Genomic DNA, 15,129 nt, shown 5'->3' with positions numbered 1-15,129 from the left:
TACTGATAGACTCCATGGAGTTAATCAGCCTTTAGGCACACGCTCTGGGGATCTAACAGATGGTATGAAAATATACTGCATTTTATTTTTGTAATCCTAACGTACAAACACACTGACAATAACAGTTCTAACAGAAATGGGCTAAGCTTTTCTTTTACATTTCTGGCCTTTTGTTAATTGAAATTAGATCTGTGTGCTACTTGAGTGTAAACGCAGCCCCTTTCCCGTGCAGGCAGGAGGCAGGAAGTGAGAAGGTGGCAGTGGGGAGGGGGCCAGGGGAGGGCGGCCATGCTGCCCCACTAGGCTATAGCTTCTAAGTGGGGGGACTGAGCCACCCTGTTGGGAGCACTCACCGGGGTGTTGGACTGCTCTGTCAGCTTTTGCTCCCACATCCTCAGACGTCTTTCCCGTTCTTTGAGCTCCTGCTCTTTACAGCTGAGGTCCCGTTCGAGTTTCTTCAGCCTCTCGAGAGTTGCCTCAATTTCGCACCTGCATGGGGATGACTGGTTTAAGTCTCAGCTTTGCACCACGAGTTACTGAACACATAGTGGCTCATCAGAATGCTTAATGTAAAACGTTAACATTTGCACTTTTATTTTTCACCAGTTTTGAGATGTAGTGGACCTCTGTCACTGCAGAAGTTTCAGGTGTAGAGCAGACTAGTTTGACTTACATATACTGTGAAACGATGACGCTGTAGATTCCGTGAGCGTCCATCATCTCATACAGAGAAAGCAAAAAAAGAAAAATATTCTTGTGACCAGACTCTTAAGATTGACTCTCTAAACAACTGTCACGTGTATACTATATAAGACTGCAGTCATCATGCTGTACGTTACATTCCTTGGACTTAACGGATCTCGTGACTAGAAGTCACAAGACCACCTTCCTCCTATATGCTCCCCCCTCAACGGCTGGTGACTGGAAATCTGATCCTTTTTCTCTGTGAGGTTGGGAAAACTCGAGCTTCGAAACCAAACTTCTCTTCTTCAGAGAAGAAGAGATCTGTGGCATCCTGCAAAAACAGGGGATTTCTAGTTTGGGAAAAGAAGTTCAAGAGACTTCCTTACCGAAGCACCGAAGACCCACCCACCGTAGAGCCTGAGCTGCAGGGCTGCACCTGGTTTAGCTACTCAGTGAACGCTGACATTCACGTAGCCCTTTGCAGCTTGGAAAGCACTATCACACAGCATCTCATCTTATTCTTGTAACAACCCCGAGAAACAGGCACTAACAGAGATGGGGAAAATGATACTCAGGTTAGGCGACCCTCATCACTTCGCCAGTAAATGCACGTTCGCCGGTTCCCTGGCTGGGCACCTCAGTCGGCAGATTAACTGACCCAGTTTCCTCAGCCGTAGGGGGTGATGATTATCTTACATCAGGGTTCCCCACTTGCCTGATCCTAGTAACTACCTGGGCAGCTTGTTAATAAATATACAACAAAAAACACAGATTCCAAGGACCACTTCTTTAGAGCTCAGGATTCAATCGGGCTGGGTGGGGCCCAGGAATTTCCATTACTTAATAAAAGACTGAGGTAACTTATAACCAGGCAAGTGTGGGCCAAATGAACTCTAAGAGCCTTTCGAAGTCTAATCATTTTTTTTGGAAGTTCCCTCTTTAGTCTCTATAGGCCGATCACGCTCACCCCTTAGAGCATGTCCAGTTCTAGGAACCCTCCTTTGTAGGAAGTGAACTGTTGACATCGCTGAGCACAAGCTGTCTTCTTCCTTCAGAGCTGTCACAGTGTGTAAGTCTCAGTTACGCTCTGAGAGCTGGAAGTTCCTTCCCTTGGCTTTCCGAAAGGCCTGGAAGCAGCTGACGGCTGGAGGGCAGCTGGTGCCACGGGGGGACCCTGACTGGAAGGTACCGCGCCAGACCGAAGTTAGTGGGTACATGTAACCCAAATATGCTTTTTTAGCTCCAGGGAAGATTAGAATATATGGCCATCTTATTCCAACGCCCTTGTGGATGAGAACTAAATGGAAACCAAAAAGCTGTGGGCATTAACTGGCAAGATCCAACACAGCGAACAGCTACTGAGGGGGGTCTGACCTGGGCCTGGCACTTTGCCTCCCTGATTGTCTGAAAGGCACACCTCAGAGCCAGGGAGGTAGCAGTGAGCGTAAAAGCATCGGCTGTCAACACCCAGCCCTTTCCCTGGTGCCATTTGAAAACAACAGAACTACAGAAGTAGAGTCACACTACATACCCTGAAGAAAGGCACTAAATCAGCAATCTTTCAGAACCGTGACTGTCCTAAAATCCACATTTTATATTTCTGGGTATTTCTGACAAGAATATTATGCACATTCACAGATGAGTTTCTGTTTATTTTCCAAATGGAGGACTGAGAGAGAAGAATCACTGTGGAAAACCTTAGGTAAAACTTCTGTAACAAAGGAAGGAAGGATGAGCCCCCTGGCCGAGAAAAGGAGAGGGTCAGAGGGTGACAGGAGGAGGCAGCAGAGCCTGGTGCACTCCGGGGCAGAGGGCCAGGGTCTTCTGTCTGCAGTGCTCTGCCTGGCCACCCGCACCCCTGCCAGAGAGACGGAGCGTGTTCAGGCTCTGTTTGATCAGGGTCCTCGGCCAACACATTTGAGTTCACTCGGAATTTAAGCCAAGTTTCAGCTCTGGGAGCCGACTGTGATTTTGAGCCCTTCTGGAAAACAACTGTTAAGTAAGCTGAAAGCTGGGACAGGAAAAACCAAACACTGACTAAAATGTGCTTCCTCAACCCTCTCTTCAGGCTCAGCGCCTCCAGCACCAGCTCCCCTGGGCAGCCTGCATCGGCAGGGAGTGTTGGATGCCAAGCAAACCTCAGGAGGGCAATGTGACAGCTGTCCCCTTATGGTTCCCTGGTTGCCCAGGCATTGTTTTGCGTCAAATGCATCTGTTGATGTACCTATATTGCCTTCTATAAGTAAGTAAAAGCATTTTAGTTGATAAAAAATATTTTTTCTTAATCCAGATCCAACTGAGGTTGACTTCCTCTAGTATCAGTTTTCCATATGCCAAAAGCAGGGAATGAACTGCAATTACCTTTAGAGGTCAATTTGTAAAAACAGCCATATTAGATAGGACGATAAATAGATAATATGTATAGTAGTGTTATATATAAAATGATTTGTGCAGTTATCCAAATCGTAGATTACATTTTTGGATCTGTTTTTTGTTTTTAAGGCATGCCACAGTGAGAATGTTCTGATCACCAAGGAGGAATACAACCAGCAAATACTCTGCCAAGAGCCCCAGCTCTGAATGCGCCGTCCCAGCACCACACAGCTCGCTTAGTACGGATTACCACAGGTCTGTCGACAGTCACACGAGGCCATGAAAATTGCAAACATGACCAACAGGGTGACACACTTCCTGTTCATAATACTCACCGCTGTTATTGCTAATAAGTCAGTAAAAGGAGCAAGAAGCTAAAAGGTAAGATGAAGAGATGACTTTCCTAGCATCTGTTAGGTCAAAAGAGAAAACATAGCTTAGGTGGCTTTTAATAACCTAGTTTAAAAAACAGCTTTAAGAAGAATAATTTAATTCTCTAGACAGGGTGTCTCATTGGGTCTATGTGTGAGGAAACTGTACCAGAAAGCGAGCGTTTGCCAGAAACACCAGATTTCCTACACAAGCTTTTGACTCTAGTCACATGGTTTCTGACACCAGACAAAAGTCAGGGGAAAGACAACAGTCTGGATGTGTCATTCCTAGAAGTATCCAGTTGATCTGACAAAGCATTTAATTCTTTCCGGTATGTAGCACAGAGTGGGATAGATGGTTTGCCTTAATCATGACCTAAACAGTCATGCTCTGTCGTATTTCTCTTCATTCAAAGGAGTCAAGTGAACTCTTCGTGCTAATGAGTGGAAAGCTTGGCCCTGGCCACAGGTCTGGGAACAGCGTTGCACAGACTGTGTGCCACGGCGGGCCTATGGGACCATACCAAATGGGTACCAGCCCCGGCTCTGTCTTACATGGAGTGTTTTGAGACAGGTGACCCAACCTGTCAAGACCCTAGATTGTGCATCTGTGATAAAAGTTCGGATTGCCATGTGGATTATACAGGATGATCCAGATAACAGTACAAGTGTCTGGTAAGAGTATAATGAATGACAGCTGTGTGTGTTGTTATTCTAATTAATATTAGTATTATTATCTCCTATGTTTTTAACCAATTGCCAGGTTCACTTAGAACAGCCCTGTGACTTCTCAGACTGGTTTAATGGTTCAAGTAAAGAGAGGTGTTCCCTCACCAGCTCTCAGGATTAACTAGTTCCCTAGAGATGGCCAAGGAGGAAGCCAGCGAGGCAACTGTTGGCTTTTTTCTAAAATACATTAATGTTATTTTCCTCAGCTTTTCATTGTGAAGCATTTAAAAAATGTATTATTCAACTTCCAGGTTTGTAGGACAGAAAGCTATCCAAAGAGAAACCACTCTCTCGTAATTTCATTATCCAGTGGGAACACTGGCCTTTTGATACTTTCCTCTACGTGCACATACCATATACACATAACATGTTTATTTTACAAAAAAAAATGGAATCATTCCAGTCATACTGGACCCTCGTCTCTATTTTTAAATCATCTGTCAGGTCCGTATTATCACGAATGGCCCCACCTATTCTGTATATGGAGCTATCATCAGTTTTTAAAACCATAAAACCCACAAAAACCCAAAAATCTTTTATTGCACTTTATGCCATTCTCATTTGCATTTCTAGATGGCGCCGGGCTAGTAAGCGGGTGTCCATACATTCTTGTACAACCTTTCCATTTATTTTCCTAGGAATAAAATGGTAGTGGTGGTGGGGTCTGAAAGGTAGTATTTTCACCAGCAACATATTAGAAAGCGTATAATGCTGGCTATTTTCATAATGTATATCTTTGCCAGTCTGAGAAATGAATTATGTTCTCTTACAGTTACTGGACTAGTGAGTGAGGTTAACTGTTTTTCCTATGTTTATTGGCCATTTGATTCCACCTTTTGTGAAATGCCTTTCATGTCCTTTAGAATGAGATTATAATTAAAATGTTATTTTAAAGACAGCAACTCCGTCTACTATAGTGGTTTTCAAAGTGTGATCTGGGGACCCATGAGAGCTTTTCAAAGGATTCAAAAGGTTAAACTGGTTTTCAGAATAACATTAAGACATGATGTGCCTTTTCTACTCTCATTCTCTCACAAGTATACAGACTTCCAGAAGCATGATAAGTGGCAAAGCCGCTGGCTGAACGTAGAGGCAGGATGTATTGTTTCTTAAATGAATCAATAACTACATATTTATGCTTTTTTCCCCATTCTCATTTTGAGTGTGGTAAATGTTGACAGATATAATTTATTGAAACAAAAGCTCTGTGTAGCTCTCACTAATTTTTCAGACTGTGATGGGAGTCCTGAGACCAAAAACTTTTAGACCTGCTGAGCTACTGTACAGGGGGAAATAGATTGTACAGCAGTTTATGATGGGTATTGCTTTTGACCATATGCAGCTTCTACATTTTTATATAGAAAACTCCTCCCTATATTCTGATATACAGTATCTGAGACACTGTACCTCAAGGATATCAATAGTAAGGTTAAAATCCCACCGGTCTTTTGGAGAGCAGACCAAACAGCATCTCCTCAGGAAATCCTTTTATTACCTTGTCTGACTAGATGAGATTTCATGGTTGTATAGTCTCAGATATCCAGTACTTCTCTGTCATCACACGTATCAAAATAGTCATGAAATGTCACTTGTATATTTATATTTCATAGTTTACATTAGACACTCAGATCCGTGCTGGGCTGTTCTGCTCATCGCCACAGCACAGCCCAAGAACCTGGTGCTCCAGCAGAGGTTCCGGGACCACCTGAGTGAATGAACGTCAGAAGCACACTTGGCATAGTCAACAGATTAGCTTACATATTTCTATTCCCTTGTGTGATACCATAATGTCTTTTAGTATTATTATCACTGTGCTGTTTCCTGCCCCTAGTATTTATTGAGCCACTGCTGTGTTCAAGGCACATTCTAGATGCTGCGGGTGTAGTAACGAGCATAAGAAAGAGAAATTATCTGACCTTTTTACATTTCAGCCAGCAAGACACAGATTAAACAACCAACTACGGTTGCTCATTCACTCCAACAGCAGTTGCGGCTCTGAAGGAGATGGTCCCAGGGCACATAAAGTGGAACCTCATCCATCTCGGGGCGGAAACACTTCCTTAAAGACATGTTATTTCAGTGGCTATCTGATGAATAGGAGCCCGGTTGGATGTGGGTGTCAGGAGTGGTATGCTGCTGAAAGGGATGACTTTTATATAGAAGAAAATGCATTTGCAAGGACTCTGATCGAGGAAGAAATACACAACTGTTGAGGGACCAGAAGCCAGAGATTAAGAGGCAGAACTATATGCTCTTAAGGTAAGATTGCTGAGGTCAGAATACAGAGGGTCTCCTGAGTCTCGTGAAGGGTTGGCCTTTGTATAGAGTAATCCCTGACACGGATTTAAAAGAGGAGTCATGTGTTAGACTTGCACTGGCCTCTTCCTGCAGGAAACAACATTATTACATGCTTTGTTAATTATTTAAGTCCAGAACAAAACCCATCATACCTACACTCAAGCAGACAGTATGACTTTTGTTTCCCTAAAAAAAAAAAAAAAATTCATTTAACTCACTGGTCCTGGATAGAGATTTCAAAAGTATAAAAATAAATCAGATTAATGTGAAACGCAAACAGAAAGCCCAAGGAAATGTCTAGTAACAGGAGTAACCACCACCATCATTTCCAGAGTGCATGCAGTATTCACCGGGCAACAGCAGGTGGCGTAAGGCATCGTGTTACCGCTGTGGCTCTCCGGAGCAGAGATAAGTTACTTAAATCTCTGCTGAGTCAGGGAGGAATAATGTCAGCTCCCAAACATGCTATTTATATTCCTGCAGCACGTGACCTGGCTCAACGGTCGCATCCCAGGCTTGCTTCTTCCACTCACACAATACAATTCTCTCATTACTGAGTTTGTTTTACACTTGACAAAATTTAATAGGATTTATAGCATCAAAAGTTTTCTTTTAAAAGTGTTTTTATAGTCTGCCTACCCCCTCCATCAACAGATACAGCCCTCTGCAAATCCCTGGGCAAACAGTATTTTTATTTCCACTGGAGAGACGCCAAGACTCCCTAACACAGAGCGTGTGGTACAGAGAAATGTCTGGTGACTGTCTTTTGTCTCAGAAGATGTGATTTCAATATTCTTTCCAAATACTGAGATGGATGATAAGGCAACAAGCTTTGAAGATTGCTGTTTTGTTTACATATGAATGGGAGGCCTTATTAGATGTCCAAAAAAATTGAGCATAAAAAGCAAACAAAACTCTGTGCTTAGAAGTCAGTACTGTCCTCAAGTTCACTGGTTCTCTTCTGCAGTGAAGCTGGTCACAGTCCTTCAAAGCCAGAGACCATGACTCAGAACGGGGCTTACTCACCTCCACTCTGCCTTGTTGTGCAGGAATGAGTTACACTGGTCGGGAAGGTTCGTGTCATTTGACATGGACTCCAGAATCGAAATGATTTGCTTAAAAGATGGCCGTTTCTGAGGAAGAGAAAAGAATCACTCGTTGGGACTTAAAGTAAGTCTTGAAGAGAAAATCCATAAACACAACAATAAGCTGGATGCACAACAAATAAAACGGCACGCAGTGTCCTGAGTCCGAGTACGGCTGTCAGACCACTCAGGCTGAAGGGGACCATATTCCTAATTTTCAATAAATTATTTCTAAGAACAGAGGCAGATGTCATTTTTCTATTGTGTGGCCTAACGGTGGAATAAGTACAGGTTTTCTCCAGGTGAGGAAAGTAGGAGTTCTCTCTTGGGTATGATGAAGGACTCCTAAAAGGGAAAGGCAAGTCCTTTAAAAACCCAGGGATACAGCAAGTTTAGTAAAAGTTAACGGCGGAGTCTGGGTGGGAGGTATTCATTATAAAATTCTTTCAACTTTTCTGTAGGTTTCAATTTCTTAGAATGAAATGATGGAGAAAACCCTAGTTAATGTTATGAGAACTAACAAAATTGCCTCAACCACTTGCTCAGAGAGAAATTCCCCAGTTTTCAAGCCATTTTTAACTTCACTGTTCTCAGTGTTTATTCCATGTCATGACTTGTTCTGGGGCTGGGAAACTCTAAGGCACGGTTTACCCGAAACAGAGAAAGCAGCGGTTAGGTGCATTTCTTTAGCTAGCAGTACCTCCACTTGTCTTTTCTTTAGACTCCAGCTAAGGTTGAGACAGAAGGTTAAAACAAAAATGGAAGAAAGATAATAAAAGGATGATGCACATTCTCTCTTCATCACGCCTCATAATTACACCATTTCTGAGAAAATTACAGTTGCAGCAATTAAAACATGCATTTTAATTTAGGAGCACAAAACAAGAAGGAAGTGTTGAGGTAGCTTGCTCTCAGGACTTGAGTGCTTCCTACATTAAGAGAGACAATTTGTCCATTTTTTAGGAATATAAAACTGGGATACATATTCTGAGTTCTGCCTGCATTGCACTCTTTTAAGGGAATGTGTGCCTGTGTGTGTGTGTGTGTGTGTGTGTGTGTGTGTGTGTGTGTGTGTGTAAGTAGAGGGCATAAGTAGCTAAATGTCACCGATCCACATAAAAGCATTCTAATAAGAAAAGAAGTAAATGCCTGAAGTAGGAAATTTGAAAACTGTTTTGTCCTCTTTTAGCTTTATCCCCATTTTAATTCCTCCTACTATGTGTCAGTGTATGAAAGGAAAAGTGAGCTGTTTGCTCAGGAATTAATTATAAATACAGGATTTTCATTTTGCACGGAAAAGCAGCAGGAGGGGTTAATGAATTTTTAAAGAATATTTCCCCCCACATTTAATCATTCTTGGAATAAAGTAAAAACTCTTTTGAAATCAGATGATAAGTGTCCCTAGAAAAATCTTTTATTTTATAGGTAGAATATATTCTCAGATGGAAATTATCAAAGTGAACATTTTAAAAACACAACAATGTAGAAATTTGTGCTAATTGTATTTTATGAATACTCTGGTTGCAGAATACAATACCTGGTCCAGGCTTAGGTTCCTTTTAGTGTTATGTAGATTTTGCTCACATTAAAAAAAAATTATAACTAGGACCATCTATTAAGCATCTATATACATTACTTTTTATCTTCATTATATAGATAAGGAAAATCCATCTTAGAAAAGTATGGACTGCCTAGCATCACACTGGAAGCAAGTTTCTGAATCCGGGGCAATGCTCTTAAACCCTTCAATGCTTTATCACATGAGGGTAAGATGTTACTTCCTATCAAACTCAGGGCTTTTTTTTTTTTTTTTCCTATTTAGAAATGCCATTTTAGAACTGGAAATGATACGCACCTTTAGTTCCTCCTTCTCTTTGATAAAACACTTTGAGCACCTGGTATAAGCCATTGGCATGACCTGACATTCACCCAATACTAGCTTTCTCTTGTATTCCCTTCACCGTCCTCATTGCAAAAGAACATTTTTCTACAGGTGAGCTGAATATTTTCATCTATGTCTTTAAAGCACAAGGGCTAGGGGGAAGAAAGGAAATAAAAGTTTTTAGCCAGTGATAGCTCTCTCTGTATGCACAGGAGTGGCAAGCACTAGTGGCTGAATTGCTACATACTTAAAGCCAGAGAACTAGAAGGTGCCTTGGTCTGGCTGCTTTAGTCAACACAGGGGGCTCCACTTACTGAGTGCGTGTGATGTGCTGAAGGCAGCCCTGTTCCCTCGAGGGAACTGCAGTCCGTGTAGGAAGAAGAGACATTTAAAAAATACAACAACACAGGGTAAGGCAGTAGCCCGGACTTGGTTTAGGAAAAGGAGGACGAAGGAAGGGCGGGGATAAACAGAACAGCCAGGGAAGGCTGGCCAAGAAAGTCCTCAGGGGAGGAAAGAAAAGAAGAGGGCATGCGCAGGGAAAGGAGGTGTGTAAGGCAGCCTGGAGATCAGCCACGAGAGTGCTGGAAGTGGAGACTGCAGTTTGGGGCATACTTAAATACTGGGGGGATATATTAATTGTATCAGAATAAAATGCCCTGAATTTAGAAAGTAAAAATAAATCTTAAACTTTCTTTATACTTCACGTAGTTAGAACACAAGACTCAACTGGACCCAAGAAGGGTGAGCTTGCTACATGTTAAAGACATGCCAGCTTCATAGCATTACCACCAGGTCTAAGGTCCTTCCTGTGTTACGTGTTTACACTATTAATTAATGCACCTTAAGTATATATTCTCAGAATTTTAATCAATGAAGTACAGAGTTTCCGATTAAGAAATTCAAAACCCGCTTTGCATACTGAAATATAATTGCAATTACAGAGAATCTAGTTGCATTAAACTAATTCAATGCAAATAATTCTAGGTGAAATTTTTATTTAAGTAGCAGAAAAATATTGCAGAAAGGACTACATATGCTGCAACAGACAGAGAACTTGTAGAAGAGTATAGAGAAGGTAGTATGGCAGCATTTAAAAAATACAAATGTTCTAGAGCAAGCCTGCAAACAGCTGAGTGTATTTTCCGCTGGATTAGCTGCAAAGTGCAGGCATTTCTGCAAACCACATTCTGCAAACCACACACTAAAATAATAGGACCTAAACACAGGTAGGGCAGACCATGCCATACATATGCAACTTTGTCATGGAATGCTAATAAAAACAGTAGTACTAAATAAAAACACTAACGGAATCTAGAAATGTTAAAATTCTTGAATAAAAAACAGTACTAATAAGAGACTCTCCTTTAAAGAAAAAAAGGGTGAAGGTAGTTTGATGAAGAAGAGTGAAAGCAAAGCTCTTGTTCTTGAGGCAGAGGTGAAATGTGCAAATCTGGGAAGCACCCGCCCCACAAACTCCTCAGAAACAAAGCACAGGCAGGCCAGAGCCAACAGAGAGCGCACGGGGCTGAGAAGCTCCACAGATCTGCACACCCGGCTGCTCTGTGGGCCCCACTACTGTACAAGCTCCTGTACTTGGTGTTGAGCTGTTCTCACGAGGTGGTGTGGACCCAGGTGCTAGGTAACGGGTGGGATCTGGCAGGTGAGAACTCAAACTCACTGGTTGTGCATCCTTCCCACTAGAGAAAGATGCTGTGTGTTACTGGCACACATTCTTCCTGGGGGCCAGATTGGAATTGGGTTTAAACTAAGGAAGAAATTCCACTCCTGAGTCTTTGTTTTTAGATCTCTATTTTAAGAAGTCAATTTGCAATATATCTACTTCCATGAAAAAGTGGACAAATTTGAACTATAAAATTACAGTTCATCTCTTGGGCCTGTCTCTTCTTCCAGTGTTTTATCTGTAAGGATCTTACTTTCTAACTTTTTATTATGAAAAATTTCGAACATACCCAAATGTGGAGAGAACAATGTAACAAGCCTCCATATACCTATGACCTGGCTTCAAAATCTATCCTGGCCAATCCTGTTTAATCTATACCGCCACCTATTTCCTTTCAGTTTTATTTTGAAGCAAATCCAAGACTCGCCTATTATTTTATCCTTAAATATTTCCGTATGTGTGTGAGAGTCTTTTAAAATGATCTTTGCAGGGAAAGGAAGTCGGCCTTCATGCTCAAATGTGATAACCACATGAAAGTCTAAATTTTGGAGTGTCTCCAACTCTATTGTGATAGCTTCAAAACATCATCAATCTGGGCAAGGAGTATGTATCAGGTTTCTCTAGAAGGGCTACTGTGGCCGGGTCTTTGGTTCAGACTGCTTGGGTTCATTCTCCAGTCTCACCATGTACTAGCTGAGGCCTTGAGCATGACTTAACTTCTGTGTGCCTTGACCCTTCATCTGTAAAATGGGTGGAAAAACACAACTTACGTCACAGAGCTATTGTGAGGAATCAATGAGTGAATGTACATGAAGTACTTGGAGCAGTGCCTGGCCCAGAATAAGCACTGTGTGCTGGCCATTTTTAGACCACGAAGGTGCAACAGTGCTTCTTAAAGATTAAAAACAAAGGAATGCAATTCTCTCTACTGAATCAAGAGTGCCAGGCGGCTGTAAGAAAGAGCCAGTCATGAAGTTCTAAGGATAAGGGAGGCAACCAGCAGCTTTGCTTGGTAATGACTCTTATTACCTCAAGTGTTAAAAACCTCAAAGTCAAATAAGTGGAATTTCAGAATCCTGAGCAATGACCAAAAAACAAACAAAAAATTGATATATACCTTGGCATCAGCTTCCCAACACTGACGTAACAGCTCAGCAAAACTCCTGGGGCAGCTGCTTGGAATGGTTAATCTCTACCACAGAGAGAGGAAAAGACAAAGCAAGGATTTACTCATGGAGGTAAGCAAATACTCACTGAAAGTTCTTAAAAGAGTTAAATGAAGAGCACAAACAAGTCATTAAATATTAAGCTTCCACAGACTGATAGATGACTGGTGAGAATTTATGTTTAGATTCATCATATCTCATCACTAAAGACACGTTTAATCCTGTTCTTCCAAAAAGACCAGTTGGGCCGTGGGTGCTGCATCTCTGAAAACGTCTTCAGCACAGACCCGCACAGAGATCATTTGAGAGAAGTGGGCCTCTTCTGATTGGCCAGTAAGAGATTCTGGACACAGGACTCATTAGTGCAAGGGCTGGACACAACAAGGATTACACTGTGAGCATCGCTCCTATGCCAACATGTTACCGAAGTGCTTCTCTAGGACTTGCCATGCTCCTGGAGGCTCTTTAGGGAGCTACGGAGGCATTTTTGTTTATTTTTAAAACTGGAGACTTGCCCCTGGAGCGGGTCAAGAATGCTGGACATCTTTCACTACGTTGTAAATCCCCGACCAAGTACTCCCTTGCACTCCACCAAACTTCAAATGCCCCACGTGCAATCAAACGAGGTTTAATCATTTTCTGGCTCTAGACCCGCTCTTTGATTTACAAGAAACACAAAAGTATATTTTGAGCAGATTTCAGATGCAATGAACTAAGAATGCAACTACCAAATAAATCAAGGGCAGATTGATGTCTGCATTATTCATAACCTTCCCGAGATTTTTGGAAAATGTCACCTACAAGAGCATTGCTCATGCTGCTGGCATCGTGGAGACCACTCGACTCCAGTCTGCACTTGTAGATGTTGAATCCTATCTTTCCATAGGTATGAGCTCTAAAATGTTCCATTTTCTCCTCTACTGTGGCCAGGCCTGCGCATTTATACACAGTAATACGTATTTATTTCTTCGGTATATTACAATGAGGACATTATGTTGACTTCAAAATACAATGTGTGTGGGTAGGCTGTACTACATCCGAATTTCATTTCCGGAAAGTAGAGGGAGCATGAACAGAGTTGTTCTCCAGAGAGGACTGGGTGTGACAGTTGAGAACCACAACACTAAGAAGTACCAAGATGAGTTACTCCACAGTTTTCTTGTTTACCAAAGAAGTTTTGCAAATAAAAAACTGAAACTGGGGCGCCTGGGTGGCTCAGTGGGTTAAGCCGCTGCCTTCGGCTCAGGTCATGATCTCGGGGTCCTGGGATCAAGTCCCGCATCGGGCTCTCTGCTCGGCATGGAGTCTGCTTCCTCCTCTCTCTCTCTCTGCGCCTGCCTCTCTGCCTACTTGTGATCTCTCTCTGTCAAATAAATAAATAAAATCTTTAAAAAAAAAACTGAAACTGAACTTAGTTGGATTTGGGGGAGGGCTACGTACAAAACTAGAAAAAGAGTTGCCCTGGCAAGAAAACAGGTGATCTGCATTTAGAATTACAGATAACCTTAAAATCAAAATAAATCAAAATAAATACAACCCCAAAGTTTATAAACAAATGGCCCTCGCTAAGTTAAAGGCTATGCTAAACATTTTTTTTTTTTAATTAATTCCATAGAGTAGAGAAGACTTGGTCAGCTGTACTCTCATTTTACTGTAATGTGAACTGGAAACCTTTTGATGAAGACCAAAAGGAAAATCAGGCGTTTACTTTTTAAAAATATTTATATACAATGGTTGGTTAGGAGTGGCAACTAAGAGAAACAAAGTGACTGCAATTATTCAGCTGAATGCACTCCATGGGAAAGTAATTTCTCATTTTCAATAGAACTTTTTCACATTTTTCTAAGAACTGAAATGGGACCTGGATGAATACGGATGGATGTTAATCTTTTCTTACTGAGAAACTTTTTAGCTACTGCATCTGAGACATTATGAAAGAAGACAAAATTATTTTAAATTATCTCATATGGGCAAATGTCAGTTAAATCTAGACTCAGACACTAATGTAAGGGTTTGTTTTGGTGCACTAAAAAAGTACTTTAAGAGAAAATCCAAAGTATTTGAGTCCTGATTACAGAACGATGGGCATTCCTAATGCATTAAAACATCCTGAAATAATCAGATTATCAGCCACAGATTAGCCACACTACTTAAAACTTAAATATTTTACAAGTTCCAAATTTAAAATGAAAATACTTTCCAACCACTAAATTAGGCAAGACATTTTTGAAAGAGCATATTCTTTTTCTGCATTGTTTTCTACGTAAGATGAAAAAAATTACTTTTTGTCAATTATATTTTATTATCTTTTTTCCAAAGAGTAGTCATCAGTGGATTAAGTTTTTTGAGGATTTCTGTCAACAGTATGGGGTGCCTATTAACAATAGTTTGGTTAAGTGACCGAAAATTCTCAGGTCATGATCTCAGGGCCAAGAGATCGAGTCCAGTGTCAGTCTCTCTAGAAGAAAAAAATAGTTTTTTACTTAGAACAAAACATATTTTATAAGAATCTAAGAACTTGTAAAGATGGAAATTATGCTATCAGAATACTTTGAATGACCTCTGAGTTTTAGAGAAATTACGAAGACAAATACACATGTCTATAAGAATTATAACATTTACTAGTAATATCCTCCTAATTTCATGACTTCTGTAAAGGTTCAGTCTTTGCTTTAACAGTGCTTTATGTATCTAGTTTTAATAGGACTTAATATTAGGAAAAATTATTGTTTGAAGGCCTTATTTCATTATTAAGCAGTCAGAAGCAAAAACCTTCAAATATTTTGAGAAAGTATTGATCTTCTTATAGATCCAAAGAGCAATCTAAATGGTGAAACTGAATAAGGTCCAGAGTCTA

The 15,129-nt window shown here is 41.1% G+C and overlaps 1 protein-coding gene across 3 annotated transcripts in view; it reads right to left on the bottom strand.

The window, feature by feature from the left end:
- Positions 1-15,129, bottom strand: part of MAP3K20 (mitogen-activated protein kinase kinase kinase 20) — a 178,905-nt gene that overhangs the window by 46,013 nt on the left and 117,763 nt on the right. For all 3 annotated transcript variants that reach the window (XM_059394178.1, XM_059394177.1, XM_059394179.1), the window contains exons 9-11: positions 12,224-12,298; positions 7,482-7,588; positions 354-489 (exon numbers count right to left, since the gene is read on the bottom strand). In XM_059394178.1, the coding sequence (XP_059250161.1) occupies positions 354-489; positions 7,482-7,588; positions 12,224-12,298 (318 nt within the window). The remainder of the gene's footprint in view (positions 1-353; positions 490-7,481; positions 7,589-12,223; positions 12,299-15,129) is intronic.

The sequence above is a fragment of the Mustela nigripes genome, chromosome 3 (genome assembly GCF_022355385.1).
Source record: "Mustela nigripes isolate SB6536 chromosome 3, MUSNIG.SB6536, whole genome shotgun sequence".
Taxonomy (NCBI): Eukaryota; Metazoa; Chordata; class Mammalia; order Carnivora; family Mustelidae; genus Mustela; species Mustela nigripes.
The sequence above is the reverse complement of the archived record's forward strand: the minus strand, read 5'-3'. Positions and strand labels throughout refer to the sequence as shown.